Source organism: Xiphophorus hellerii, chromosome 10, assembly GCF_003331165.1.
Source record: "Xiphophorus hellerii strain 12219 chromosome 10, Xiphophorus_hellerii-4.1, whole genome shotgun sequence".
Classification (NCBI taxonomy): domain Eukaryota; kingdom Metazoa; phylum Chordata; class Actinopteri; order Cyprinodontiformes; family Poeciliidae; genus Xiphophorus; species Xiphophorus hellerii.
Window position 1 is genome coordinate 21,569,723 of NC_045681.1, and position 25,988 is coordinate 21,595,710.

At 40.4% G+C, this 25,988-nt stretch overlaps 2 protein-coding genes across 2 annotated transcripts; both read left to right on the forward strand.

Moving 5' to 3' along the window:
• The first annotated feature begins 2,285 nt into the window (after positions 1–2,285).
• On the forward strand, positions 2,286–6,631 carry LOC116727400 (serine/threonine-protein kinase pim-2-like). Its single transcript, XM_032574811.1, is given in 11 exon segments — positions 2,286–2,337; positions 2,979–3,182; positions 3,683–3,970; positions 4,451–4,548; positions 4,551–4,572; positions 4,719–4,813; positions 5,322–5,369; positions 5,460–5,678; positions 6,000–6,177; positions 6,277–6,447; positions 6,540–6,631. Coding segments are annotated over 11 exon segments (1,467 nt in total).
• Positions 6,632–19,869: 13,238 nt separating this feature from the next.
• LOC116727403 (serine/threonine protein kinase KIN1-like) lies at positions 19,870–25,723 on the forward strand. Its single transcript, XM_032574814.1, has 11 exons — positions 19,870–19,921; positions 22,075–22,278; positions 22,396–22,680; positions 22,779–23,066; positions 23,547–23,669; positions 23,816–23,910; positions 24,414–24,461; positions 24,552–24,770; positions 25,092–25,269; positions 25,369–25,539; positions 25,632–25,723. Exons 1-11 carry the CDS (start codon positions 19,870–19,872, stop codon positions 25,721–25,723), a joined length of 1,755 nt encoding a protein of 584 aa, XP_032430705.1.
• Positions 25,724–25,988: the final 265 nt, after the last annotated feature.

Below are 25,988 nucleotides of genomic sequence, written 5' to 3' on the forward strand. Positions count from 1 at the left end.
CTTTGATTTCTTTGAAAAAATACTCATTTTCCCACCATCTCCTATCACTCACTTGCTATTTTGGGTTTCTTCGGTGCTGCCATTTCTGGTGACTCCCAGTAAAAGTTTTTCTTCACTTAATTTCGTTTCTGTGGCTGGCTCCATCTAGTGTTGAAACTGAGAAGTGCAACAAAGTTGAGCTCAAGCTTCGTGTGCGGGCCATATTCAATTGTATTTTCAGAATATGATGCGGGCCAATAAAAACTGGACCGCGGGCCGCATTTGGCCCGCAGACCATAGTTTGGACAACCCTGGCATAAAGGCTTCAGGGCGGGCTCAGACCAAGAGCGATTCATAAACTTTGATGCAGAAAGACCATAAAAATGACAGGTATCAATTGCACAGCGCACCTTCCTGGAGGGAAAGAGCTTCTAGCAATCAACTGCTGGTCGACTTTGGCTGCATAACCTCAGAGCATCACTAACTCCACATAGCAGCTAAAACTTTTAAGTGCAGTACTATAACTTTTAATTCATTGTTAAAATAAAATTGTGAAGATTTAAAAAATATCTTCCATTGAATATTTAAAAGACATTTATTTAGTATCATTTCTTCAGAACCCCTCTTGGCCCCCAGTCTAGAAGCGCTCCTGGGCTGCAGGTTTGGTGCATTTTTGCTTAGTGTGGCCTATGCGGATCTGGTGGCTTCTCTTGGTGTGGCAAGAACAATTATTCATAAAGTATATGTGAAGGAAAGATTTAGTAGCAAAGTTTGAATAAATTTAAATGTACACTTTATGATGTTTCTATTAAAGGTTTGCATTCAGTTGCAGCTCAACAGGATATATGCTCTTCTGACCCTCCTCAAAGAAGTGAAGAACAGGGTGTTCAGCAGTTAGAAATGTGAGACATGGCTAAGGTTATAAGCCTAGGTTGTGGAAATTCAGTTTCTAGTATCTGTTTAGCCATCAGCAGAGAGGTTTTTTGGAGAAACGCCTAAAGTTGAGCTGTGAATGTGTATGCAACTCTGCTCCACTGGAACTGACAGATAAGTAACGTATAGATTTTTACCTGACACTTGAGCCAGGGGGTGTGACTAAGTAATGTGTGATGTATCCTATGTAAATGAGGGGACGTTCAGCCCCAAGTCAGAACTCATCCGTTTCTCACTGAGATGTGAGCTTTGTATGTTTTCTCCATTTGCAAATGTTAATTAAAGCTGTGTTTGTTTTCTTTTAAAGCTGAAGTTTGGTCTCAAATTTTGTGCAACTTAACATATATCAACATTTTTGAATAAAACACACAGAAAGTAATGTAACGTAGGAAATATTTATGTATTTACTGTTAATCTATTAATCTATTTGTTTGATTTGTTCTTTAAATGGCCACTTATTTTGGCTAAAGCTACTATTTACTATTTATTATATATATATATATATATATATACTATATGTGTGTGTGTGTGTGTGTGAATATGGTGGCATATGCTGCCACCCCATAGATATTTTTCTAGATCCGCCCCTGTGCAGCCCTCTGCTGGGTCCTTGTGAAAAACTGAGAATGACGGAGATATCAGCGGCTTATAGCCCTGTGCGGCTTTTATATGTACGTTTCCAGATTTTAAAAAAAACAAAACTTTGTAGATGCGGCTTGCAGTAAGGTGCACTCTATAGTCTGGAAAATACTTTACAATGCTTGTTTCATTAAAATATTCTGTGTTGTTTTGTTTTTTTTGTTCAGATAAAATGAAAAAAAAAATCATAAAATATAAAAGTATATTTCTTTGGCCTATTTGCATTCTTTTATTATGAACATATTTGGCACACATGGCAAAAGGTTCGGACACCGGTGGTGTAAGTCTGCCTGTCAAATGAAATTTTATTTGGAAATGCTTTAAGTTGCTGCTTTGAATCATTTTTGATCAATAAAACGCTATAAATAGCAGCTGAAGCTCTTAAGATTTTGAAGCAAATAAAAACTAATGAAGAGCTTTGTGTGGCTATAATAGTTGGGATTCATTCCTCTAACTCTTTCCTGGTAAACCAACAGCAAATATATCATTTTTGTTGGTTTGGGGGGATTTTTCTGTTCTGTGGGTTTGTTTAGGTTTAAGTCAGAGGGTAACTAGGCATCATCATTCCATGCTAACATTTGTGACCAAAAGTTTGGAATGTTCTTCCTGATGTCACACTGGTTGGTGTCAGAACCCAACATTCTGTTTGAGCTCAGTTCGTCAGAAATCTGATAGAGTAAGACGTAACTTTGTGAGTTAAACCAGCTTTCTCTTGTGAATAAATTTACACCAAAATGGATAAATCTGACCAGGAACACAAAAGGCCATCCTCCAGGAGAACTAAAGGTAATGAGTTTGAGTTTCACTCTTACTTATCAAGACAAGGTTTATGTTTCAGTTTTTTGGAAAATTATACTGTAAAATATTTGACGGTGGTTTAACTTGAAAATGAAAGTCCGGCTGGTGCCTTGAAAATGCATCTGAAGTCAACAAGAAAATTTTATTGGTTTTAATTAAGAAATTAAAGTTCATGCAGTTGATTTAACAAGAGACAAGTTATTCAAACTTCTTTTTTAAGTTCACTAATCTTGAATTGAGTTTTAATTTAATGCTGCAATTTAAAGAGTAGAAGATAGTAGACAAAACTAAATGTGGCTCAAATGTTTTAGAGTGTAGAGGATCTAACAAGTCATTTTACACACTTAACAATAACAGTCTTGTAAACCTCTTAATATATAGTTAAGAGAGTTTGAATTTTTATTGCTCAGAAATTCTGTTTTATTAACTTCCATTGGTTAGGAACATTGAAATGTGTTAATCTCTGTTGGCTTCTTGGAGAAGCATGAATCTGGATGAAAATGAGTTAAATGTTCAACAGTTTATGTAATAAAGTCCCTGATCAGATATCAGTATGTGAGGTGATTCAGAAATACTAAACATGTACTCTAAACAATCCTTAATTTTCCACAATATTTCTCTTTCTTTAGAGAGCCATGGAAAAAGGATCAGGGCCTCTGAGATCCCTGGAACTTCAAGAAGCTGCCAGGACCTGATCGAATCCAGGAGGATGCTGAAGAGGAAGATGATTGAAGGAAAAGAGGAAGGTTCCACACCGGCCAAGTGCAGGAAGGAAGAACTCCAGGATCAGCTTCCAACCAGAGAGTCTTCCTCCTCAGTGGACATCATCATAGGTTGGCTGCTTTGATGAAACTAATGTTCATTTTCTCTTCTGTATGTTGACAGACCAAAATGTCAGACCGAACTATAAAACGAAATCACAAATTCTCCTCGGATTTCTCTTACTTTAGAGAGAAGCAGCAGCGTGAAGCTACCAAGTGGTGAGTCTGCTGAGGATTGCAGACCAAATAACAGGAGAAATTCTGGTGATGAGATCCACGGAAAAAGGATCAGGGCCTCTGAGATCCCTGGAACCTCAAGAAGCTGCCAGGACCTGATCAGAACCAGGAGGATGCTGAAGAGGAAGATGACAGAAGGAAAAGAAGAAGGTTCAACACCAGCCAAGTGCAGGAAGGAAGAACTCCAGGATCAGCTTCCAACCAGAGAGTCTTCCTCCTCAGTGGACATCCTCATAGGTTGGCTGCTTTGATGAAACTAATGTTCATTGGCTTTTGTTGACAGAGCAAACATGTAAAAAATAATCACTATTTATTCCCAACATCTCTTACTTTAGAGATCAACAGCAGCAGCACGATGCCACGGTGTGCTGAGTCCATTGGAGACAGCACACCGAAGAGAAGGAGAAGGGCTAAAAAAGAGACCCGCCGAAAATGGACCAGGGTTACTAAGATGTTTGGACCATCCAAAACCCACCAGGACGGGACGAGGATTGTGAGGAGACTGAGGAGAAAAATAACAGAAGAAGGAGAGGGATCTCCAACACCGGCAGAGAATGAGAATAAGGGACTCCTGCAGCAGGACGCAACCAAAGAGCCCCCATCCTCAGTGGACGTCAGCACAGGTTGGCTACTTTGGTGAAACCTCTGTTAATTTTCTCTTACCAGATTGATAATCTATTGCAAGGATTGAATATATCTGATTATTCAAAAGTGATTGAGACAAACTTCAAAAGATTATCACCTGAAGTTGCAGCAAAAAGTGGTTCTTTAAAGAGAGGGCGGCTGAATACAGTTCCATGCTACAACTTTTCAGATCTACATTTATAAATATATGCTCAGCACTTCAAAGTGATGCTTTACCTTATATTGGTCCTTCTTATGAAATTCCTGTAATATAACCTAAGTTTTGTGGTTGTCATGAGACAAAATGTGCAAAAGCAAGGAGGACAAGTGTTTTTACAAGTCACTATAAGTCTTATGTTTCTGTCGGGATGTTTTTCTCTTATGGAAAATATTGTTAAAATGCTCATGCTGTTTCTATGGGTTTTTCTCATTATTAGAGTCCAACAGCTCCAGCCTGGTACTTTACAGCTCAGGAATAGGCGATTTACGGAAGAGGAATCTGAAGAAGGAGGACAAGGACATTGAGGAACCACAGCTGAGGAATAGGAGAAAGAATACCAGGAAGAAGACGAAAAAGACAAAGAAATGGATTCCCAAAGAGGTCAGAGTTTAAGTCACAATAGAATTGTAATATAAACATTTGTTAGACAGACTTAAGGTGTGGTGATAATTAGATCTAAGGTAACATTAGTGAACATAGTTTATTCTGATGCTTTATGAAATTTAAAGATGCGTTCATGTGTTTAGCTGAATTCCAGGAAAAATATACTGAGCTGCATCTACTGGGAAAAGGAGGATATGGATCTGTGTTTGCTGGACATCGAGAGGTGGATAAATTACCTGTAGGTGTATTTGGAATACTTAAAATGAGGCTCTGTGAAGTTATCAGTAATAGTTCTTCTAACAGTGGCCAGTAGGAGTCAAAGTTTGTAAAAAAGAGTTAATATCCTCATAGAGGTGCAAGTCTAACAGCTAGTCAGACTCTGTTTTAGCTGATTTTAGCTAATAACATCTCAAACTGAAAAAGTTCAGATCTGTAAAATAAGACTATATTAGATAAATAATTTCATTAACCAATGAGACTTTAAGAATTAAGGTACATGAATTAACTAATACATACTAGAATTGCACAATTGTGAACATTTTCAGTTCTTGTAGTTTTAAATTAGATTTTGAAAAGACCAAACTAGATAGCTACATTTTCTTTCAATTCTAATGGTGCATTCACAACAAATGCATTCCGCACATCAATCATAATACAGTACTCAGAATACTGATAACTCAACGTCAAGCAACTTCAGAAATCTGAACATTCCCATTGTTGAGCAATGCTTTGTTTCTATTGTACAGGTGGCTATCAAACACATTCCAAAGGAAAAGGTGGACCGCAAACATAACGTAAGTGAGCAACATCATCTAGGACTGACTTTAAGTCCTACTGGATTCCAGATGCATTGTGGGTTTCTCCTGTTTGCTTCGATGTTTCAGGATGAGAACGGTAGGGAGATGGCGTTGGAGGTGGCCATCATGCTGAAACTGAAGAATCTGAGTAGCAGTTCATCAGGGCAGTTGGCCACAGTGTCCCTGCTGGACTGGTATGAACTGGAGGAGGAGCTGCTCATAGTGATGGAGAGGCCCACGCCTTCGCAGGACCTCAATGACTACCTTGATGAGAATGGAGGTTGTCTACATGAGGAGGAGGCCAAGGTAAGCTGCTGGATGGAAATTCGAGTGTTTTTTTTAAATATTGTCACTTACTGCTTCAGTTGGGGATTTTGTTTCATAGTGAATGTGATAAAATCAGAGAGATGAAATACAGTGCAATAATCCCTCCACAAAACAATTTTGTAAAACTTTATATTAATGCATCTCATAATGTCTCTACAAACATTGAAGTGTGTGGGTGTAATGTGACAATGTGAAAAATATCCGTATGAAAATAAAAATCTTTACAAGTCACTGTATTTCTCACTGAAGTCCAACATCAATTTGCAGAATTATGAGCTTCAAATCATTTTTGTCTTTTAGGTCATTTTAAAACAGTTGGTGGAAGCAACGATTCAACTTCAGGATGCAAACATCTTCCACAGAGATATTAAATTGGAAAATGTCCTTATTGAGAGGAGCTCAGAAGGCCTACAAGCCTATCTCATAGACTTCGGTCTAAGCTGCTTTGACCACGGAAGGAAATTTACCATCTTCCAAGGTACGATATCCTGCTTCTTTCTGCCAGTTCTGAGAAAACAAAGATTCTTTTTACTGTTCTTCTTCTTTCTGACTCTCTGAATTCTGACACATTTTCTAGGGACCCATGCTCTTGAATCACCAGAGTATCGCACACAAAAGAAATATTTTGCTGGACCCACAACAGTGTGGCAGCTGGGAGTGGTCCTGTTTGAAATTCTCCACGATACAAATTTTGACACCAACAAATTTCTCAAAAAGAAGCTAAAGATCAGCAAGAGGCTTCCCAAAAGTGAGACAAACATTGTATTATATCTTCTCACAGCACATATAAATCTGTCCGCAACTCTAACTGTTGTTGCACTTTGACCCCTGACCCTCCAGACTGCCATGATATTCTGACTAGGTGCCTGAAGACACACCCAGAGGAGCGTCCCACACTGGAAGAGCTGCTCAATCACGCATGGTTTTCTTAACTACACCTCACACAAACATTAAATTATTAAATTTAATCATTGGTAGTTAGTTTAGTTTAGTTTGGGATGAGGATTAAGGTTTAGGGTTCAAGGACAGGTTTGTAAGTTGGGGTTTTTATGGGGTCTCTGGTTTCCTCCTCTGGTTGAACATTTGTTTTTCTAGCATGTTTTCAGGACCCTCCCATAGGCCCACCACCTGTGAGAGGAGCCAAAGGGGTCAGGTGCAGTGTGGAATGGGTGATGGCCAAGGGAGGGGGCCCTGGCGGTCCGATCCTCGGTTGCAGAAGCTGGTTCTTGGGATGTGGAATGTCACCTCTCTGGTGGGGAAGGAGTCAGAGCTAGTGTGTGAGGTTGAGAGGTTCTGGCTAGAAATAGTCGATCTCACCTCGACGCATGGCTCTGGTTCTGGAACCAGTCTCCTTGAGAGGGACTGGATGTACTTCCACTCTGGAGTTGACCACGGTGAGAGGCTCCGGGCAGGAGTGGGCATACTTGTTGCCCCCCATCTCGGTGCCTGTATATTGGGGTTTGCCCCGGAACAAGAGGGTACTGGAGCCGGAAAAGGGTAGAGTGCCTTCTACGGGTCGGGGGGTGATGTCCTGCCCCAAGTGGAGGAGTTTAAGTATCTCAGGATCTTGTTCACGAATGAGGGAAGAAGGAAGCTGGAGATCGACAGGCGGATTGGAGCAGCGTCTGCAGTGACGCGGGCGCTGTACCGGTCTGTCATGGTGAAGAGAGAGCTGAGTCAACAGGCGAAGCTCTCGATTTACCGGTTGATCTACGTTCTCACCCTCATCTATGGTCATAAGCTTTCGGTCATGACCAAAAGAACGAGGTCGCGGATACAAGCGGCCGGAATGGGTTTTCTCCATAGGGTGTCTGGGCTCTCCCTTAGAGATAGGGTGAGAAGCTCAGTCATCCGGGAGGGACTCAGATTAGAGCCGCTGCTCCTCCACGTCGAGAGGAGACAGATGAGGTGGCTGGAGCATCTGGTTCGGATGCCTCCTGGACGCCTCCTGGTGAGGTGTTCGGGGCACGTCCCAGAGGGTGGAGGCTCCGGGGAAGACCCAGGACACGCTGGAGGGACGATGTTTAAACCGAGATTTTTAGGATTCATGACCTCATCTATGGCCATGGGTGTTTATTAGCATAATTGGAGTTTCATGGATTTTCTCTGGATGCTCCGGTTTAATCCTTGAGTCAAAACAATTTGCTGGATCAAATTGAGATTAATAGGTTTATGCTCCTTTCTTCCCATTAGACTAAAAAGGGTCCATTAGCTCAAGTAGAGATCAGTGAGATTTTTCTAGGTGATCTATTTTTGACCCTCTGGAAAAAATAAAACACGTGTTAGGTGGAGATTCTGCATCATCTTTAGATGATATAGAGTGTGCAAAATTGTCTTTGGTATGTGTTGTTGTTTAGGTTTTATTCCACTTCTTATCCATTGCACACAATAACTTAGCAGCGGTGGTTTAAAAATCCCCAAAGCATTTTAAACTGTTTTCATTAAACTTTGAATTACAAGTTTATATGTTATAAGTTGTTCCTGTCCTCTAGAGTCCATACAGGGTGAGATGCCTCTATGGGGCATTTGTTGCATAGGAATGGCCTACAGTACATTCATGTTGTTGATAACTTTCTTTAACAATAAAAATGCAGATTTCACATTAGGTAAATCAGTTAGGACACAACCACAGGCACTATCACAGTTACATGCACACAAAGATACAGAGCAGCCGAGAAAATGAGGAAAAAGTATCCTTGAATTTGTAGTTTACATATGTATTTGTGCAATGCATATTGTTTTTGCTAGTCATTAGTCACATTTCCATTGTTCATCCTATCCTGTCTCACTTTCTCTCCTGCCCCTTGTCTTTGATTTTTAGGTTCTGTTCTTCCATCAGAGCCAGAGCTCCAGTCTATGTTTTGTTGTCTTGTCCACTTTCCTGTCCTCTCCAACCCCAGCCGGTTGAGGCAGACGGCCGCCCATCCTGAGCCTGGTTCTGCTAGAGGTCTCTTCCTTTGAAAGGGGAGTGTTTCCTCTCCACTGTCGCCCCGTGCTTGCTCAGGGTGGGGGATTGCATCCTGAGCTTTGATGCAATCTGCTGGTTTCCTCCCCTTCGCAGAATCGCCACCTTAACGTGGTGGAGGGGTTTGAGTACCCCTATGGTCTTGAAGTCTTGGCTGTCTGTGAGTTTCATCTCTGGTGGGGTCTCACATGGCATAAAGGCTTCAGGGCGGGGTCAGACCAAGAGCGATTCATAGACTTTGATGCAGAAAGACCATAAAAATGACAGGTATCAATTGCACAACGCACCTTCCTGGAGGGAAAGAGCTTCTAGCAAGCAACTGCTGGTCGACTTTGGCTGCATAACCTCAGCATCACTAACTCCGCTTAACATGCAACACCTGTAGAAAAGGACAATGAGGTCAGATGCCATGAAAATTCCTTCTTGTAACTTTTGCACGTTTTTGTCCCAAAGCTACAAACGTCAGTGTTCACATCATGAAGGACTCCACACATCCTGCACACAGACTGTTTATTTTTTTATTTATTTATTCATTTACCTGTCATAATAAGCAGGGAATCTTGTTGCTTTTACATCACCTCTGTTTTGTCTCTTTGACCCCAATCAGCAATTATCCCTCCACCCTCCATTTTGGACTCCTCCTTTCATATGACAAAAAAACCATGATGACACTTTATATTAAAGTGTTTAAGGATAACTCTCTCCACAGCTTTAGTTATCGGTCTTTTTGTATGAGTTGCCCACCTATTATTGGGGCCTGCCCATAACAATGCATAAGGAGAGCAGTGACTGACTTGCAAAGCATGCATTGCATGGCAGGCACCTATTGTTCTACACCTCAAAATAACTGCCGCTTCCTACTACCGTTAATGCGGCTCGTACCGCTGCGTGCCCACCCACAAAAGTGGTATCAAAACGTGCAGCTCAATGCCAGGAGGGGAGCTATGGGCTCTTTGCACCTCCCTCGCTGACGTCACAACTGCATGCGCAAATGCGGCTCTCTTTTTCCCGCTTTGAGTTACCATGACGGCTAGAAAAGACAAAGTCGTATTTCAGACCCAAATAAAACAATACTATGCACTTTGTTGTCTTCCTAATATAATGGGCTTTTAAGTTTTCATGGATTTCCAAACGGTCCAAATTAAGAAGACGATGGCTTGTAAATATTCGTCGCTACCAGTTAAAGCCAGTTAAAGCTGCACAGCAACGTTTGCAGCCTTCAATTCACTCCGGATCAACTTCTTCAGTCTAAAGAAGAAGGTAGAGGAGCCGTTCTGTGTTATTTCCATGAATGAATCACTTCTGTATTCAGCCTGAAAGAGCGAGTTTATGGGAACCAGAGAGCAGACCAGAGCCAGACAGCCGAGCTACTGATCCGCCTGTACACACTGCTGTAAACACTGTCCTGCTTCACAAGAAGCATGCAAAACTAATAAAGCGAAATAACACGGAGACCTTCAGGAACACGGCCATATTTTTCTAAAAGCAACAACTTTGAACCTGAACCGTCAGCTGAACTAGAACTCCGACACCAGAGCTGCTCTACTGTTAAGCTATGGGCTTGTTGTTCCTCAGGCTTCAGAAGCAAAAAGCCTGAACCGTAAAATCCACCGTTACTTGGTCTCTGACACTAACGACAATAAACACATGTAATATACTTGAAAATAAGGTAAAAACATTGTCCATTAGAATGGATAAAAATGTTTAGATACTTAAATAGCACATTTTTACAAGAAAAATGTCTGAGAATAATGCCTACTAGCATAAGCATGTTAGCCACAAAGTTCAAAGAAAGTAAAACTCACCTTCGTATCTGTGTATAACGAGGCGAACATCTTAAAACCTTTCTCCAGCTTACTTGTTGGGGCTTCGTATCGATGTACATCATTAATTGTTACCTTGGACAAGCCCTGCAAATACCCAGTGTAAAGTGCCATTTTCAATAGATCGGAAACGATCGAGCCGCTTTTCCTCGAACGCGGAAGCTGAGGTGCAAAGAGCCCATTACTTTTGTTGGGAATCGGAGTTACGATGGCGACGTAAAAAGCGAAAAACGAGCAAAATTTCCAACTGCCGAAACGCAGAGCATAACTGACACCAACTGCCGCTTTGTTAGAGTGAGAATTGAAGTGGATTTTGACCCCAAAACAATTTTGAAATTGCTGTCACGCCCACAAATATTGCGCTATTGGTATCAAACTTGGTCATGACATTGATACGAATGCCTGCTCCCGTAAAATGATTTCGAAATTTCTCTAGGGCTTACGGTTTTCTGTCAAGGTGTTTCAGAGTGAAATCATGCGCCTGGGGTAACTGACAGATCTCCCAGATTCACTTCCATGTATTCCTGAAAAATTTCTGAGCTCAACACACACCATCTTTGTCTCATCACTGCAATTACTGTGAGTGAGCTACAAATATGAATCGCGGTAATATGGGAGACGACAAATAGCCCTCTCATACGCTTCAAACGGTTTTCGAATATGTCTCTCGGTTCCTGAACGGGAAAGGGTTGTTCAGACTGCGTTTTCCATATAAACTGACTGAGTGTCTCACAAAGATAGAATTCTTTCTCCACCTCTCTGTCTTACACACACGACAGTTAGCAGAGGTTTGATAACCATAGCAACGGAACACAGGAGGGGATTGGCTGCTGGTTAAGACTACAAATACGCATCTCTGTAGTTCTAATCAACATTCAATTAAAACAGAGGGCTGAGCTGCCATTTAGAACTACTGGCTGTTTTGGCCAGTAAATAACGAATTTATCCCAAACACTGTCAGACATTGGATTAGTGTGATCATTTAGTATGAAGCTTATGTTTTTTTTTCAAAATAAAAGCCTCACTATCCCCCTCAATAACATTAGCATGCATTATATTTTTCTCTGAGGTTCATTAGCATTAGCTTTTTACCTTAAATAAACTACTAGCTATTTTTCTTACTTATTAGCCATGTTTAATATACTGAATGGAGTAGGTCAATTACACACAACATTCTAATGATACCCCACATGCTATTGACAGCATTTAGGGAAGGAGTTGTAATTTTTGTTCATTGTAAACTTTACCTGTAAAAAGTTTGTAGAAATCTTTAACATAAGTTCAATATATATTTAAACGTGATCTGTTGTTTGTGTGGGTTTTTTAAATAAAATCTTTTGTCACTATTATGAAGTACATTAATTTACCTGTATAAGTGACAAAAGTAACTAACGTATAAATTTTAAAATATTTTATTGATTTCAAAGAAAAATTAAATAATGTTTAATATTATTGAACTAATATTATATTATAATAACAATAGCATTTAGGCTTACATTAGCATTTTAGCCAATTTTAGCTTATACAATAATTTCATCATATTGAATGGTTCAAGTCCATGTTAGTCAACATGCTTGTGACTCTCCCCATGCTTTTTCGAAAAGCATGGGGAGAGTCACCAGCATGACACCAACTGCCGCTCCATTAGAGTGAGAAAAAGCTTGGGGAGCTGCTGTGTCTCACTCACAGCTGGCAGACATGCTTAATTACCATAGCAACGGAACACAGAGCAGCTGATTAGGACTACAAAGGCGCATCACTTATTTAAGCATTTTAGCTTAAATAAGCTATAAGCTATTTTTCTTACTTATTAGCCATGTTTAGTATACTGAATGGATAACCGGATAACCAACCGCTTTGACTCCTTCCAGTCTGGTTTTCTTGCTCACCACAGCATAGAGACCGCCATCGTAAAAGTGTCCAATGATATCCATATAAATACAGACTGTGGGAGAACCACAGTGTTGGTTCTATTGGACCTCAGTGCAGCTTTTGACAATGTTGACCATGACATATTACTGAATCGACTGGAGAGTTGGGTCGAACTCTCCGGTCCAGTGCTTAACTGGTTTGAATCCTACATAAAGAACAGGGATTTCTTTGTTTCAATTGGAAACTTCTCATCAAAGAGGTCAAAGGTCACATGTGGGGTACCCCAAGGGTCAATCCTAGGACCCCTCTTATTCAATATTTATATGCTCCCACTAGCTCAGGTTATAACAGGAAATAATATTAGCTACCATAACTATGCAGATGACACAGAGCTCTTTATTACAATGTCACCAGGTGACTCAGAGCCCATCCAATCACTGAACAGATGCTTAGAACAGATAAATGTGTGGATGTGCCAAAACTTTCTCCAGCTGAACAGAAACAAAACTGAAGTTATTATTTTTGGACCTAAAGAGGAACGATCTAGAGTTATAGATCTAGAGCCAATGCACAGCTTCAGTTATTACAACTTAAAACCAGCGATCAGCCCGAAACCTGGGAGTAGTGATGGACTCTGACCTGAACCTCCAGAGCCACATAAAGACAGTTACAAAGTCGGCCTTCTATCACCTGAAGAACATTTCCAGGATTAAAGGACTAATGTCTCAGCCAGATCTAGAGAAACTCATCCATGCGTTCATCTTCAGTCATATTGATTATTGCAACAGCGTCTTCACAGGTCTGTCCAACAAATCAATCAAACAGCTGCAGCTGATCCAGAATGCTGCTGCTGGCGTTCTCACTAAAACCAGGAAGATAGAGCACATAACACCAGTTTTAAAGTCCCTACACTGGCTCCCTGTAGCTCAAAGAATAGACTTTAAAATACTGTTGTTAGTTTATAAATCACTGAACGGCATAGCACCACAATACATTAAAGATCTGCTGTTGTTGTATCAACCCTCCAGACCTCTCAGGTCTTCCGGTTCTGGTCTGCTCTGCATCCCCAGAACCAGAACCAAACGAGGAGAAGCAGCTTTCAGCATCTATGCACCACAAATTTGGAACAAACTTCCAGAAAACTGTAAAACAGCTGAAACACTGACTTCTTTTAAATCTCAACTAAAAACCCATCTGTTTAAAATTGTATTTGAAATGTAATCAATTACAAATTTATTGATGGAATTTGACTTAACGCTGTGTTTTGATTGTTGATTCTATGTTGCATTGTGTTTGTGTTTGTAATGATGTAAAGCACTTTGAAATGCCTTGCTGCTGAAATGTGCTATACAAATAAAATTTGATTGATTGATTTAATGGACCTCTAAATCAGTGGTAACAGCCAAGTCACAAAGACCACCGCTATCACCACCCAATGGAGGGGACTGCTGTCTTAGCCAAAAGGCAGAGAAGCGACATATGACAGTGAATACAGCTGCTTCCGGTGGGCGCCAGAAGTTAGACCCATAATCGTTTCCCCAGTAAGCCTCGCAGGAATAAGGTGGATAGCCTGGTGTGGCTTTTTTGTGGATTTTTCTTCAACCGCCACGGGGCTCCTTAGCAGAACGTGAGTCATTGAAGAAAGAGCTAATTTTCATTTAGAACAAGCACATGCTGGCAGCAAATTTCTCCACGGAGAAATTTCTTCAAACTTATACCCCCTCATCATGGAAACCACACGAAGAAGTTCATTTGATGCAGCTTTTAAGTTGAGGGCTATCGATCTGGTAGTACAGGAGGGAAATAGAGCCGCTGCATGTAAGCTCTGCGTGAACGAATCCATGGTTGAGCGTTGGAGAATCAATTATCCAGTATCAGAATCCAATAAATCCAGTAGATTTATTAAGGATGCAGCCCCAGGGGCGGATCTACTGGGGTCAAATGAGAGCCTTGCCACCCCAGCTGTCGACTATGAATTCAATAAATAGTTATGGCAAATCAGACGTTAAGCGCATGTATCTCTTTTTCCCGACAACATTGAATGCACCACAATGTAACCTGACACCTACTCACACGCGGGAAAATTACAATCTCTGATTGGCTGACACTATTCCCAAGCTGCTGAAGCTTCTGGAACATTCTGCTTCCGAGTCTGCTTCGGTCAAGGTAAGATAAACTATTTCAATATTTAATTTGATTACAATATTATTATAACTACTTACAGTTGTTAGATGTAATGTGTTCTTTAAGAAATGTGCTCGATTTTAAAAGTTTGACTGCTGTGGAATATTTCGTCTTGGCTCTGATAGCGGACCTGCTAGCTTGATGGAACAGGATTTTTCTGGATTTAGCCACTTTATTTCTAGCCCTCATGATATATGATATAGCTCCACAAGTGCGTCTTTCGTGACTTTCCAGTGGCAAGATGCTCTCTATAACAGGTTAATGTGTGATTCGGTTCGGTTGGAGTCCAGTGGGGGATGATTATCCGTATTATGGTCTGAAGCGCAACACCTGCGGTCATTTCTCTGTTGATTTGCAGCGTCACTCAGCAACGGAGAACCTCGAGGTTCTGGTTCTGATGGACTAAATAAACCCAGCTATTATATTTTGTCTTATAGAAATTTATTACTGGCCCAAACATAATGATAAAAAACACTGTCTGCGCCCACTTCATGAACTTTATTATTTTTTAAATTGAAATGAAAAATCAAAGTCACATCACACCAAGTTAATATAATGTAGTTCTGCTGTTTTATTTAGTAAAACTTGTGTACCGACACGCCGCCTGCTAAGATGCTCAGTACAAAGGATAGAAATTATGAGATTATTCACACACCCGCCATTGCTGTCCATTGAGTCAAGAATATAAACATCGGTAAAATACCACAATCACTCAAAGAATCTGAAAAAAGGACGCAATGTTTTGCTGTAACTTCAACACTTTGACCGTGATATGTAACAAGGTTCGTGGGTTTAACAGGGGAGGACCTAAAAGTTAAACAAGCGACACAAACTGAACCAATCATCAAACTATGGCTCCTACAGCATATCTAAAATAAAACAGTTGACCAACATAGGAGAAATTCGGCCTTTCTTGCATCTTGACAGAACTAACAGAAACCAAACTGTTTATAGGTTTGTATCAGGGAGACTTTATGTAGCAAACATCAGTGTTCTCAACTTTATCTTTAGTTGTATATAATAGATATATCTGATCAAAATGATGGTGCTACTAATATTTTAGTGACACATTTCTGCTCGTTCTGAATCGAATGGCTTTCTGGACATAACTCAATGGCGCAACACATAGCGACTACTAGGCGCTGTCCAATCCGGTAATACAAATCAATTAGCAGAAGTACGAAAGACGTAAAAATAATCAACTATACTACATTAAGATATTATATTTAATCCTCAGTGCTACATGAAGCTGATTTTGAAACAATGCAAGTTAAAAAACAGTATTTTGTAACAAGTAAATCAAGTAAATTCTTAAATAATTATTAAATTACTTAGTATCACCCTCTGGTGGTTCACAGAAAATAAAGCTGGCCACGTCATGTCGTCATAGAAACAACTAACAAACAAACTGACAGACTGGCAAACATAACTGACGACATAAATTACTGACATTTAATGTAACATAATTACCTGAAATGAGTGGTCCATCATACAGAAGGTTGATTGTTTTTGCTGTTTTTCTTCTTTCTGACTCTCTTAATTCTGACACATTTTCTAGGTACCCCATGCTCTTCAATCACCAGAGTATCGCACACAATGGAAATATTTTGCTGGACCCACAACAGTGTGGCAGCTGGGAGCGATCCTGTTTGAAATTCTTGACAATATCAAGTTTGAGACCAACAAATGTCTCAAAAAGAAGCTGAAGATCAGAAAAAGTCTTTCCAAAAGTGAGACAAACATTGTATTATATCTTCTCACAGCGTATATAAATCTGTCCGCAGCTCTAACTGTTGTTGCACTTTGACCCCTGACCCTCCAGACTGCCAGGATATTCTGAGTAGGTGCCTGAAGACACACAAAGAGGAGCGTCCCACACTGCAGAGCTGGTCATGGGTGATAGTTCTCTTAACTACACATGGATGATCCCATGGAGGAGTCCATCATCCAAAAGGTTCAACACCAGCCAAGTGTAGGAAGGAAGAACTCCAGGAGCAGCTACCGACCAGTCCACTGAGGAGTCTTCCTCCTCAGTGGAAGACTCCTCCATGGATGATCCCATGGAGGAGTCTGTCATCCGGAAGGTTCAACACCAGCCAAGTGTAGGAAGGAAGAACTCCAGGAGCAGCTTCTGACCAGTCCACTGAGGAGTCTTCCTCCATGGATGATCCCATGGAGGAGTCTGTCATCCATAGTGATCCATGATCACCATGGATGATCCATCATCCATGACAAGTCCTGGAGTCTGTTTGGAAAGACGGGATGGCTCACGTTGCGCCAAACTGCGGTGGCATTTCCGTACTGGAGGCCGCGCACTGGAGTCACTGGTCTCCAGTCCTGCACAATAGAAATAGTAAAATGATGGTTAGTTAAAATCCTGCTCTCCTCTTCTTACAGTTTAAAATGTTCTAAAAATTTCTGTGTAAAAGTGTATGCCGGTGGGAGGTTAAAAGCTCCCACCGGCTTTTAGCCTCCCACCTGCAGTGGGAGGTATACGCCTAAAAGACTAAGTGTCACTGTCACTTAGTTGTTTAGGTGTTCTGTTGACTATGTTTTCCTCCTACGTCATCCTGAAGACGTCTATGAGCTGTTTTTGTAACTCCACTCAGACAACAATATCGACCCACTAACATGTTCTTTGTCATTTTAGGTTCTGTTCTTCCATCAGAGCCAGAGCTTCAGTCTATGTTTTGTCTGTCTTGTCCACTTTCCTGTCCTCTCCAACCCCAGCCGGTCGAGGCAGACGGCCGCCCATCCTGAGCCTGGTTCTGCTAGAGGTCTCTTCCTTTGAAAGGGGAGTGTTTCCTCTCCACTGTCGCCCCGTGCTTGCTCAGGGTGGGGGATTGCATCCTGAGCTTTGATGCAATCTGCTGGTTTCCTCCCCTTCGCAGAATCGCCACCTTAACGTGGTGGAGGGGTTTGAGTACCCCTATGGTCTTGAAGTCTTGGCTGTCTGTGAGTTTCATCTCTGGTGGGGTCTCACATGGCATAAAGGCTTCAGGGCGGGGTCAGACCAAGAGCGATTCATAGACTTTGATGCAGAAAGACCATAAAAATGACAGGTATCAATTGCACAACGCACCTTCCTGGAGGGAAAGAGCTTCTAGCAAGCAACTGCTGGTCGACTTTGGCTGCATAACCTCAGAGCATCACTAACTCCGCTTAACATGCAACACCTGTAGAAAAGGACAATGAGGTCAGATGCCATGAAAATTCCTTCTTGTAACTTTTGCACGTTTTTGTCCCAAAGCTACAAACGTCAGTGTTCACATCATGAAGGACTCCACCCATCCTGCACACAGACTGTTCCATTTACCTGTCATAATAAGCAGGGAACCCTGTTGCTTTTACATCACCTCTGTTTTGTCTCTTTGACCCCAATCAACAATTATCCCTCCACCCTCCATTTTGGACTCCTCCTTTCATATGACAAGAAAGCCATGACGTGTTTATATTAAATTGTTCAGGTTGCAGATCCCTGATCTAGCAGATGGAAAGTGTGATCCTATCTCCATATAGCAGCTAATACCTTTAAGTGCAGTACTATAATTTTAATTCATTGTTAAAATAAAATTGTGAAGATTTAAAAAATATCTTCCATTGAATATTTAAAAGACATTTATTTAGTATCATTTCTTCAGAACCCCTCTTGGCCCCCAGTCTAGAAGCGCTCCTGGGCTGCAGGTTTGGTGCATTTTTGCTTAGTGTGGCCTATGCGGATCTGGTGGCTTCTCTTGGTGTGGCAAGAACAATTATTCATAAAGTATATGTGAAGGAAAAATTTAGTAGCAAAGTTTGAATAAATTTAAATGTACACTTTATGATGTTTCTATTAAAGGTTTGCACTCAGTTGCAGCTCAACAGGATATATGCTCTTCTGACCCTCCTCAAAGAAGTGAAGAACAGGGTGTTCAGCAGTTAGAAATGTGAGACATGGCTAAGGTTATAAGCCTAGGTTGTAGAAATTCAGTTTCTAGTATCTGTTTAGCCATCAGCAGAGAGGTTTTTTGGAGAAACGCCTAAAGTTGAGCTGTGAATGTGTATGCAACTCTGCTCCACTGGAACTGACAGATAAGTAACGTATAGATTTTTACCTGACACTTGAGCCAGGGGGTGTGACTAAGTAATGTGTGATGTATCCTATGTAAATGAGGGGACGTTCAGCCCCAAGTCAGAACTCATCCGTTTCTCACTGAGATGTGAGCTTTGTATGTTTTCTCCTTTTGCAAATGTTAATTAAAGCTGTGTTTGTTCTCTTTTAAAGCTGAAGTTTGGTCTCAAATTTTGTGCAACTTAACATATATCAACATTTTTGAATAAAACGCACAGAAAGTAATGTAACGTAGGAAATATTTATGTATTTACTGTTAATCTATTAATCTAGTTGTTTGATTTGTTCTTTAAATGGCCACTTATTTTGGCTAAAGCTACTATTTACTATATTATATATATATATATAGATATATATACTGTATGTGTGTGTGTGTGTGAATATGGTGGCATATGCTGCCACCCCATAGATATTTTTCTAGATCCGCCCCTGTGCAGCCCTCTGCTGGGTCCTTGTGAAAAACTGAGAATGACGGAGATATCAGCGGCTTATAGCCCTGTGCGGCTTTTATATGTACGTTTCCAGATTTTAAAAAAAAACAAAACTTTGTAGATGCGGCTTGCAGTAAGGTGCACTCTATAGTCTGGAAAATACTTTACAATGCTTGTTTCATTAAAATATTCTGTGTTGTTTTTTTTTTTTTGTTCAGATAAAATGAAAAAAAAATCATAAAATATAAAAGTATATTTCTTTGGCCTATTTGCATTCTTTTATTATGAACATATTTGGCACACATGGCAAAAGGTTCGGACACCGGTGGTGTAAGTCTGCCTGTCAAATGAAATTTTATTTGGAAATGCTTTAAGTTGCTGCTTTGAATCGTTTTTGATAAATAAAACGCTATAAATAGCAGCTGAAGCTCTTAAGATTTTGAAGCAAATAAAAACTAATGAAGAGCTTTGTGTGGCTATAATAGTTGGGATTCATTCCTCTAACTCTTTCCTGGTAAACCAACAGCAAATATATCATTTTTGTTGGTTTGGGGGGATTTTTCTGTTCTGTGGGTTTGTTTAGGTTTAAGTCAGAGGGTAACTAGGCATCATCATTCCATGCTAACATTTGTGACCAAAAGTTTGGAATGTTCTTCCTGATGTCACACTGGTTGGTGTCAGAACCCAACATTCTGTTTGAGCTCAGTTCGTCAGAAATCTGATAGAGTAAGACGTAACTTTGTGAGTTAAACCAGCTTTCTCTTGTGAATAAATTTACACCAAAATGGATAAATCTGACCAGGAACACAAAAGGCCAGCCTCCAGGAGATCTAAAGGTAATGAGTTTGAGTTTCACTCTTACTTATCAAGACAAGGTTTATGTTTCAGTTTTTTGGAAAATTATACTGTAAAATATTTGACGGTGGTTTAACTTGAAAATGAAAGTCCGGCTGGTGCCTTGAAAATGCATCTGAAGTCAACAAGAAAATTTTATTGGTTTTAATTAAGAAATTAAAGTTCATGCAGTTGAACAAGAGACAAGTTATTAAAAGTTTTTTTTAAGTTCACTAATCTTGAATTGAGTTTTAACTTAATGCTGCAATTTAAAGAGTAGAAGATAGTAGACAAAACTAGAAAATTTCTGAAGAAATTTAACCGGGGCCTGCCAAAGCATGCCCATCGGTTTGGGCCCGGCGTTGTCATGCTAGAAATTAGCATCAATGCTAAAGAACGCTGCAATGTAATCAATAGCATGTGGAAAATCACAAGAATGTTAAGTAAGGTGGACGTGCACCATTCAGTATGATTTAAAATTTGTCAAGGCTTTTATTTTGGAATTATTAATATGCTTCATTTTAAAGTTCCGAACTAATCCCATGTATAACAGTCATTGGGTTAAATCAGTTATATAATGCTCAACAGAGCAATTACCTGATTTAAAAATATTCAAGGCTTTTATTTTGAAATTATTATTATGCTTCATTTTAAAGTTCCAAACTAATCCCATGTGTAACAGTTACTGAGTTAAATCAGTTATATACAGCCCATAGCAGCAAGTAGTTCTAAAGGCCAGTTCAGTCCTGCTCTGTTTCAACTGAGCGTTCCACTATAGTTAGAACTACAGTGATGCTTATTTGTAGTCCTAATCAGCAGCCAATAGCCTCTTGAGTTCCGTTGCTATGGTAAATAATTGTCTCAGCAAAGTGTGAACTGTTAGTGAGAGAGGCTGGGGCAGACAATACTCTGTTTGAGCCAGCCAGTTTTACCCAAAAAAAGCATTGGAAACAACTCCTTTCCATTCGGGAACCGTAATACATATTCGAAAACCGTTTGAAGCGTATGAGAGGGCTATGTGTCTTCTGCGATAGTCCCAAGATTCATGTCTGTACCTCCCTCACAGCAATAACAGCGATGAGAGAAAGAAATGTTTTGCACAGATCTGAAATTCTAGTCAAATACATGGGAGAGAGCATCAGACAGCATCAGAAAATCCTGTCGCATGACTTTGCTCTGAAGCACCGTGACAGAAAACCGTACGGTCTAGATAAATTTCGAAAACATTTTACCGGAGCAGGCATGCGTGTCAATGTCAGGACCGATTTTGATACCAATCATGCGATATTTGTGGGCGTGATGGCGATTTCAAAAATGATTTGGGGTGAAAAATTATCTTCATTTCTCACTCTAGCAGAGGGGCAATCACTAAGAGACACACTCTAATTTTAGGAAAAATGAGAAACTTTGGGTCGCTTAGAGACAAATTGTGGACAAACCGTAACTGGTATCGACGAGCCGTCTTCACTTTCGAAGACATCACAGACGTATCTACAAAATGAAATTTGAATGGCATTTCTACGTGAATTCGTGACGACACAGAAAATCCTCAAAAATAGGGTATTTGTAGGATTTTTCCCATTGACTTATAATGGGGTTTTTTTCGTAGTTTTTTGCGAATTATGTCGCCATGTTAACCCCGAATCCCACCAAAAGTAATAGCTCCAATGGCGTGAATTTTCTGCACGTTTTGATACCTCATTTGTAGGTGTACACGCAGCGGTATGAGCCGCATTAAAGGTTACGGATGAAAAATAAAGAATTGGGAGAATAGTAATAGGTTCCTGCCATTGCTTTGCATGGCAGGCCCCAACTAAATGTGGCTCAAATGTTTTAGAGTGTAGAGGATCTAACAAGTCATTTTACACACTTAACAATAAGAGTCTTGTAAACCTCTTAATATATAGTTAAGAGAGTTTGAATTTTTATTGCTCAGAAATTCTGTTTTATTAACTTCCATTGGTTAGGAACATTGAAATGTGTTAATCTCTGTTGGCTTCTTGGAGAAGCATGAATCTGGATGAAAATGAGTTAAATGTTCAACAGTTTATGTAATAAAGTCCCTGATCAGATATCAGTATGTGAGGTGATTCAGAAATACTAAACATGTACTCTAAACAATCCTTAATTTTCCACAATATTTCTCTTTCTTTAGAGAGCCATGGAAAAAAGATCAGGGCCTCTGAGATCCCTGGAACCTCAAGAAGCTGCCAGGACCTGATCGAATCCAGGAGGATGCTGAAGAGGAAGATGATTGAAGGAAAAGAGGAAGGTTCCACACCGGCCAAGTGCAGGAAGGAAGAACTCCAGGATCAGCTTCCAACCAGAGAGTCTTCCTCCTCAGTGGACATCATCATAGGTTGGCTGCTTTGATGAAACTAATGTTCATTTTCTCTTCTGTATGTTGACAGACCAAAATGTCAGACCGAACTATAAAACGAAATCACAAATTCTCCTCGGATTTCTCTTACTTTAGAGAGAAGCAGCAGCGTGAAGCTACCAAGTGGTGAGTCTGCTGAGGATTGCAGACCAAATAACAGGAGAAATTCTGGTGATGAGATCCACGGGAAAAGGATCAGGGCCTCTGAGATGCCTGGAACCTCAAGAAGCTGCCAGGACCTGATCGAAACCAGGAGGATGCTGAAGAGGAAGATGACAGAAGGAAAAGAAGAAGGTTCAACACCAGCCAAGTGCAGGAAGGAAGAACTCCAGGATCAGCTTCCAACCAGAGAGTCTTCCTCCTCAGTGGACATCCTCATAGGTTGGCTGCTTTGATGAAACTAATGTTCATTGGCTTTTGTTGACAGACCAAACATGTAAAAAATAATCACTATTTATTCCCAACATCTCTTACTTTAGAGATCAACAGCAGCAGCACGATGCCACGGTGTGCTGAGTCCATTGGAGACAGCACACCGAAGAGAAGGAAAAGGGCTAAAAAAGAGACCCGCCGAAAATGGACCAGGGTTACTAAGATGTTTGGACCATCCAAAAGCCACCAGGACGGGACGAGGATTGTGAGGAGACTGAGGAGAAAAATAACAGAAGAAGGAGAGGGATCTCCAACACCGGCAGAGAATGAGAATAAGGGACTCCTGCAGCAGGACGCAACCAAAGAGCCCCCATCCTCAGTGGACGTCAGCACAGGTTGGCTACTTTGGTGAAACCTCTGTTAATTTTCTCTTACCAGATTGATAATCTATTGCAAGGATTGAATATATCTGATTATTCAAAACTGAGTGAGACAAACTTCAAAAGATTATCACCTGAAGTTGCAGCAAAAAGTGGTTCTTTAAAGAGAGGGCGGCTGAATACAGTTCCATGCTACAACTTTTCAGATCTACATTTATAAATATATGCTCAGCACTTCAAAGTGACGCTTTACCTTATATTGGTCCTTCTTATGAAATTCCTGTAATATCACCTAAGTTTTGTGGTTGTCATGAGACAAAATGTGCAAAAGCAAGGAGGACAAGTGTTTTTACAAGTCACTATAAGTCTTATGTTTCTGTCGGGATGTTTTTCTCTTATGGAAAATACTGTTAAAATGCTCATGCTGTTTCTATGGGTTTTTCTCATTATTAGAGTCCAACAGCTCCAGCCTGGTACTTTGCAGCTCAGGAATAGGCGATTTACGGAAGAGGAATCTGAAGAAGGAGGACAAGGACATTGAGGAACCACAGCTGAGGAATAGGAGGAAGAATACCAGGAAGAAGACGAAGAAGACAAAAGAAATGGATTCCCAAAGAGGTCAGAGTTTAAGTCACAATAGAATTGTAATATAAACATTTGTTAGAGAGACTTAAGGTGTGGTGATAATTAGATCTAAGGTAACGTTAGTGAACATAGTTTATTCTGATGCTTTATGAAATTTAAAGATGCGTTCATGTGTTTAGCTGAATTCCAGGAAAAATATACTGAGCTGCATCTACTGGGAAAAGGAGGATATGGATCTGTGTTTGCTGGACATCGAGAGGTGGATAAATTACCTGTAGGTGTATTTGGAATACTTAAAATGAGACTCTGTGAAGTTATCAGTAATAGTTCTTCTAACAGTGGCCAGTAGGAGTCAAAGTTTGTAAAAAAGAGTTAATATCCTCATAAAGGTGCAAGTCTAACAGCTAGTCAGACTCTGTTTTAGCTGATTTTAGCTAATAACATCTCAAACTGAAAAAGTTCAGATCCGTAAAATAAGACTATATTAGATAAATAATTTCATTAACCAATGAGACTTTAAGAATTAAGGTACATGTATTTACTAATACATACTAGAATTGCACAATTGTGAACATTTTCAGTTCTTGTAGTTTTAAATTAGATTTTGGAAAGACCAAACTAGATAGCTACATTTTCTTTCAATTCTAATGGTGCATTCACAACAAATGCATTCCGCACATCAATCATAATACTCAAAATACTGATAACTCAACGTCAAGCAACTTCAGAAATCTGAACATTCCCATTGTTGAGCAATGCTTTGTTTCTATTGTATAGGTGGCTATCAAACACATTCCAAAGGAAAAGGTGGACCGCAAACATAACGTAAGTGAGCAACATCATCTAGGACTGACTTTAAGTCCTACTGGATTCCAGATGCATTGTGGGTTTCTCCTGTTTGCTTCGATGTTTCAGGATGAGAACGGTAGGGAGATGGCGTTGGAGGTGGCCATCATGCTGAAACTGAAGAATCTGAGTAGCAGTTCATCAGGGCAGTTGGCCACAGTGTCCCTGCTGGACTGGTATGAACTGGAGGAGGAGCTGCTCATAGTGATGGAGAGGCCCACGCCTTCGCAGGACCTCAATGACTACCTTGATGAGAATGGAGGTTGTCTACATGAGGAGGAGGCCAAGGTAAGCTGCTGGATGGAAATTCGACTGGTTTTTTTAAATATTGTCACTTACTGCTTCAGTTGGGGATTTTGTTTCATAGTGAATGTGATCAAATCAGAGAGATGAAATACAGTGCAATAATCCCTCCGCAAAACAATTTTGTAAAACTTTATATTGATGCATGTCATAATGTCTCTACAAACATTGAAGTGTGTGGGTGTAATGTGACAATGTGAAAAATATCCATATGAAAATAAAAATCTTTACAAGTCACTGTATTTCTCACTGAAGTCCAACATCAATGTGCAGAATTATGAGCTTCAAATCATTTTTGTCTTTTAGGTCATTTTAAAACAGTTGGTGGAAGCAACGATTCAACTTCAGGATGCAAACATCTTCCACAGAGATATTAAATTGGAAAATGTCCTTATTGAGAGGAGCTCAGAAGGCCTACAAGCCTATCTCATAGACTTCGGTCTAAGCTGCTTTGACCACGGAAGGAAATTTACCATTTTCCAAGGTACGATATCCTGCTTCTTTCTGCCAGTTCTGAGAAAACAAAGATTCTTTTTACTGTTCTTCTTCTTTCTGACTCTCTGAATTCTGACACATTTTCTAGGGACCCATGCTCTTGAATCACCAGAGTATCGCACACAAAAGAAATATTTTGCTGGACCCACAACAGTGTGGCAGCTGGGAGTGGTCCTGTTTGAAATTCTCCACGATACAAATTTTGACACCAACAAATTTCTCAAAAAGAAGCTAAAGATCAGCAAGAGGCTTCCCAAAAGTGAGATAAACATTGTATTATATCTTCTCACAGCATATATAAATCTGTCCGCAACTCTAACTGTTGTTGCACTTTGACCCCTGACCCTCCAGACTGCCATGATATTCTGACTAGGTGCCTGAAGACAAACCCAGAGGAGCGTCCCACACTGGAAGAGCTGCTCAATCACCGATGGTTTTCTTAACTACACCTCACACAAACATTAAATTATTAAATTTAATCATTGGTAGTTAGTTTAGTTTAGTTTGGGATGAGGATTAAGGTTTAGGGTTCAAGGACAGGTTTGTAAGTTGGGGTTTTTATGGGGTCTCTGGTTTCCTCCTCTGGTTGAACATTTGTTTTTCTAGCATGTTTTCAGGACCCTCCCATAGGCCCACCACCTGTGAGAGGAGCCAAAGGGGTCGGGTGCAGTGTGGAATGGGTGATGGCCAAGGGAGGGGGCCCTAGCG

What these genes read in the sequence shown, in the direction of transcription:
- LOC116727403 (XM_032574814.1), top strand. Translation starts at nt 19,870, where the DNA reads ATGGATAAATCTGACCAGGAACACAAAAGGCCAGCCTCCAGGAGATCT. An exon ending in AGCCTCCAGGAGATCTAAAG is followed by an intron (nt 19,922 to 22,074) that starts GTAATGAGTTTG and finishes CTCTTTCTTTAG; the next exon opens with AGAGCCATGGAAAAAAGATC. An exon ending in GAAATTTACCATTTTCCAAG is followed by an intron (nt 25,270 to 25,368) that starts GTACGATATCCT and finishes CACATTTTCTAG; the next exon opens with GGACCCATGCTCTTGAATCA.